The 4,392-nt window shown below is 40.5% G+C and overlaps 1 non-coding gene and 1 gene segment (V, D, J or C); both read right to left on the bottom strand.

Moving 5' to 3' along the window:
• Positions 1-703: 703 nt before the first annotated feature.
• Positions 704-831, bottom strand: LOC120102722 (small nucleolar RNA SNORA17). Its single transcript, XR_005504324.1, has one exon. It is a non-coding gene; the product is annotated as a small nucleolar RNA SNORA17 (small nucleolar RNA).
• Positions 832-2,905: 2,074 nt separating this feature from the next.
• LOC120102524 (Ig kappa chain V-II region 26-10-like) lies at positions 2,906-3,824 on the bottom strand. The segment is given in 2 exon segments: positions 2,906-3,309; positions 3,701-3,824. Coding segments are annotated over 2 exon segments (450 nt in total).
• Between the last annotated feature and the right edge of the window lie 568 nt (positions 3,825-4,392).

The following is a 4,392-nucleotide window of genomic DNA, read 5'->3' as shown; positions in this document are numbered from 1 at the left end:
GATATCAACATGTTCCCAGGGTAGGAGTTCAGACCATGGATATTTGCCTGGCATTTGGTGGTAACAGATACCTGCTTCTACAGGGCTGTGGACCCAGTAATGGCCCTCTCGTGGCACCTCAGGCCAGTACTTCACCATGGTCCCAGGTGTAATTAGCAGCCACTCACATCATGCTGTTTCTCATAACCCTCTAATCTCTGGTACTGCCTCTCTTCTTCCTGATCACATTCTTCTATTTCTTCTTCTCTCCCATTTATCAACATGCCACTTGTTCTTCTTAGAAGGTCTTGTGGTTTCTGAGTTTCAGGAAAACATCTCAAAATTGGTCTCAGGAGTGCTGTACCCTGATCATGCATTATGGTTCCAGGCAGCATTTGTTTCAGTCATGGACTATAGTCTAGAACTGGCTTGTCATGGAGTGGTGGTCAGTTCAGGCTAGCTCCCTGTCTAGGACCCATGACTCCAGTCTGGTGGTCATTTTGAGGTCGCTACTTGCCCTGCCTGTCTGAGTAGAACCTTGCAATGACTGTCTGTGACACTTGTCCAGGGACCTTGAACTTATTTGGGTTCTTCCAGTTTCTAGTTCTTCATCCTGAATGACAGTCTGGGACTGTCTATCAGCAGTCTTGTCTTCTTAGGTTTGCTCTCTCTCTCCCTCTCCCCCTCTCTCCCTCTCTCCCTCCCTATTTCTTCAGGCAATGAAAATTTAAAACTAATTGTTCTGATGTTCACATGTCCAAATACTGGGCAGACATAGTGTCTCTCTTTTCTGCCACCTACAGACACACATGTGATACAGCACTGATACCTGCATAGTCTCTATAAGTCAGGAACAGCATTAACTAGTCAAAATTTCATAGATGGAGAAACTGGGGCAGGAGGAGATTAAGGGGACTTCGAGGGAATGTTACATATTTAGAGTTTTCTCATATGTTACACTATAAATTATCAAGGGGCTTTACATTAAAAAGAAAGCGGGGAAAGAACATTTGAAATCATAAGTGAAATGATAACAATGGTTAGAGAGAGGGCTCTGCAGAAAGGAACACTGGCTGATCTTACAGAAGACCTGGATTCAGTTCTTAGCATTGGGAAACCTGTGGTTCCCAATGGTTTATAAACACTGTTCTCGAATATATGTATTCTTAACCATAAAGAAAATAAAAGATTCCTTAAACACAAAGCATAATCAGAAGGAGAAATTGAAAGAATACAGAATATAAGGTGGTAAACTACCTGTGACTCAAGCAAGAGCTCTATTAGTGGGACAGAGTGATGGGAGCATCACAGGTCAGAGCAGGCATCTCTGTTATCCCTACACACAGAAAAAGTCCACAGTGCTCCACACTTTGTCTCCATAGTTCCTCCTGTGAGTATTTTGTTCCCTCTTCTAAGAAGCAATGAAGCACACTTTGGTCTTTCTTCTTCTTGAGCATCATGATGCCGGTTACTTGTACTTGGGCATTTTGAGCTTTGGAATAAGAACAGGGTTCCCAATGGAGGAAGTGGAAAAAGGAATGAGGTAGCTGAGCGGGTTTGTAATACCACAGGGAGAACAAAAATATCAACCAACCAGACACTCCAGAGCTACCAGGGACTAAACCACCAACCAAAGAGTATATATGGGGCATCCCATGGCTCCAGCAACATATGTAGCAGAGGATGAAATTGTCTGGGATCAAAATGAGGGGAAGCCCTTGTTCATGTGAAGGCTTGTTTCCCCAGTGTAGAGAAATGCCAGGGTGATGAATTGGGACTGGGTGATTGGGAAAGGGAGCATACTCATAGAAATGGGGAGAAGTGATGAGTGAGAGGGTATCCAGGAAAGGTGATAATGTTTGAAATGTAATTACTTATAATATCCAATAAAAATGCAAAAAAAAATGAAAGAAGGAAAAAGTGAAATACATCCAAGTGGAATTTGACTCAGCTACAAAAAGAACTGAAATGAGGAAATTTGAAAGAAAATATCTGGAACTATCAAAAAATTAATACCGGGTGAAAAAGATCAATGTCATTTGTTTACTTTTATAAGTGGATCCTAACTTTAAACATTGAAATCTGAATGACTTATCTGAAGTCTGTAATGGTTAGAAGTTAGAAAGTTATGGTGATAGAGTAATTGAGAATAGGCCTTAAAGAGAGGAAGAGGTAGTGGTGTAGGGATCAAGTGAGGCATTAAGTACTGCCATTTTGTTTTCAGACCATTTGATCATAAGGTAAAATTACATTCAAGTTATCTGGATATAAGGAAGCTGGGAAATTTCTAAAATTGCTGAACTATTTGTTCCTTATTCTTTTTTGTGTGCCAAAACATAATGAATGACTCTTCCTAATCACAAAAGAATAAATGATTCTGAATGATGAAAAACTTTATCAAAATCTAGGCACAGATTCTTGTGGGTCTTTCTATTTTACTGTTGAAATAATTGCTAAGATGAATGTTTGGGAACACATGCAGCTCCTGAGTCTATGCTCCTGCCCCTGACAGGTCAGGTTTTGCTGCCTAATTCAAGTAAATATCCTCCTTTGTGTGGACTCTTCTCCTGATTTGCTTGTTTTAGATTTTCAGACCCTAACTGTAGAATGTATGTATATGTATGTGTATTGTAAAAGTAGACAGTGAGAATACTAGTGACTGATAAGTTTCCACAAGGACATGGCAGGGAATAGGAAAGGAAAGGATATTGAAGGGTAAACAAAGGTAAGAATGTACAGAAGAATACCACAGAAACACATTATTTTCTAATTCAATGGTGAATAATGATCCTCTAGAAATAACAGGTTCATAATGTCAAATACAGGAATCTTTCTTATAATAAAAGTCCCAAAAGCCAAAAATCATTGACCAGTGAGCTATAGCCAACATTACATGTCCTCAGCTGCACCCATAATCTTCAGTTCCTCAATACCTCTCTCTCAAACAGATGAGCAACTTATTTGACAGCTGCGATGCCCCAAGCAAGGACATTTTTGTTAGGGTCTGCATCACTGTGGGAGGATACTGTGTACCTTGGCCGCAGTAATAAACTCCCAAATCATCAGGCTCTACTCTGCTGATCTTGAGGGTTAAATCTGTCCCTGAGCCACTACCACTGAACCTATCTGAGATACCAGAAAATCGATTGGAAACCTTATAGATGAGGAGCTGTGGAGATTGGCCGGGCTTCTGAAGGTACCATGATAAATAGGTGTTTCCATTATTGTGTACCAGGCTCTGACTAGACCGGCAAGAGATAGAGACTTGACCTCCAAGGCTGACAGACAGGGAGACTGGAGTTTGTGTCATCACAACATCACCTCTGGAAGCTGAAATAATGAGAAAAAAGTACAGAGTAACACACAAACTTCATGAACAATCTTGTGATTTTTTGTTATTTATTTCAACTGACATGTTTATTTTTACATACAATTTTTTTAAGATATTAAAATTCCAGTCCTAACAAAACAAGTGAAGAGGAAGCCTCAGGTACCTCTATACATAACTTAAACTGCCCCATATCATCCATGTCATGATGTTCATCATAGCACAGGTTCTCTCCCATCCGGGACCTCCTGCTCACAGATACACACCTAACAGGCCCTATCCTGGAGGATAATAACTGCCTACTCATACATAACACAACACATAATGTGAGCAGTATGACCTGGGACTTGTGCTCCCTCCCCATTCTCCTCTCTCACTTCCCTCTGTCCTCACCAGGAATCCAGAAGAACAGCACCAACAGCCTAACAGGCCACTTCATTTTGATGAGGAAGCCTGGTGAGAACTTTCACTCACAGTAAGATGACAACCAACCTTTGTATCTAACACTAGCAGGGGTGGTTCCTCCCTGGGGAATAATATGCAAAGGCCTGGGTTTGTGTGGCAATACAAATAGAGAAAAATACCCGGACAGCTTCTCATGACTGCAAAAATAACAATCATCTTCTAGTTACAGAGGGTGCTAGTGCTCTCAGATAAGCACTGGAGAAACTAGGAGTGTTAATCACATACATGTGTCTCCTGAGCAGAGGAAATGTATACTTGGTTTTCATTCATAGTACTAAGAATCTATGTGCTTAGTAACCTGATGACCTTTTCTATCTATAAGGCCTCACCCAGGTTTCCTAGACTCTCCCTTCATAGACCGTAATCTTTAGTTTCCTTTCTCAGTCAATTGAATCCACCCTTAGGGGAGAAGTCACATGTACTTTGCAAAGGAGTTTCAATGTTGTCATGTCTTAGGTTCATTATGCACATGAAATTGAGATAGAAGATTTTATTCTCGAATGTTATACTGTGCTTAAATATGTTTAAAATATACTGCCCTGTTGACAAGACTTTAGACACTTCAAATACCATCAGCTAATTACTTCATTCTTACTGGATTTTCCTTCTTGCTACAATTT

This window comes from Rattus norvegicus, chromosome 4 (assembly GCF_036323735.1).
Source record: "Rattus norvegicus strain BN/NHsdMcwi chromosome 4, GRCr8, whole genome shotgun sequence".
Lineage (NCBI taxonomy): Eukaryota > Metazoa > Chordata > Mammalia > Rodentia > Muridae > Rattus > Rattus norvegicus.
Note: the sequence above shows the minus strand (reverse complement) of the source record. Positions and strands in the feature narration are given on the sequence as shown.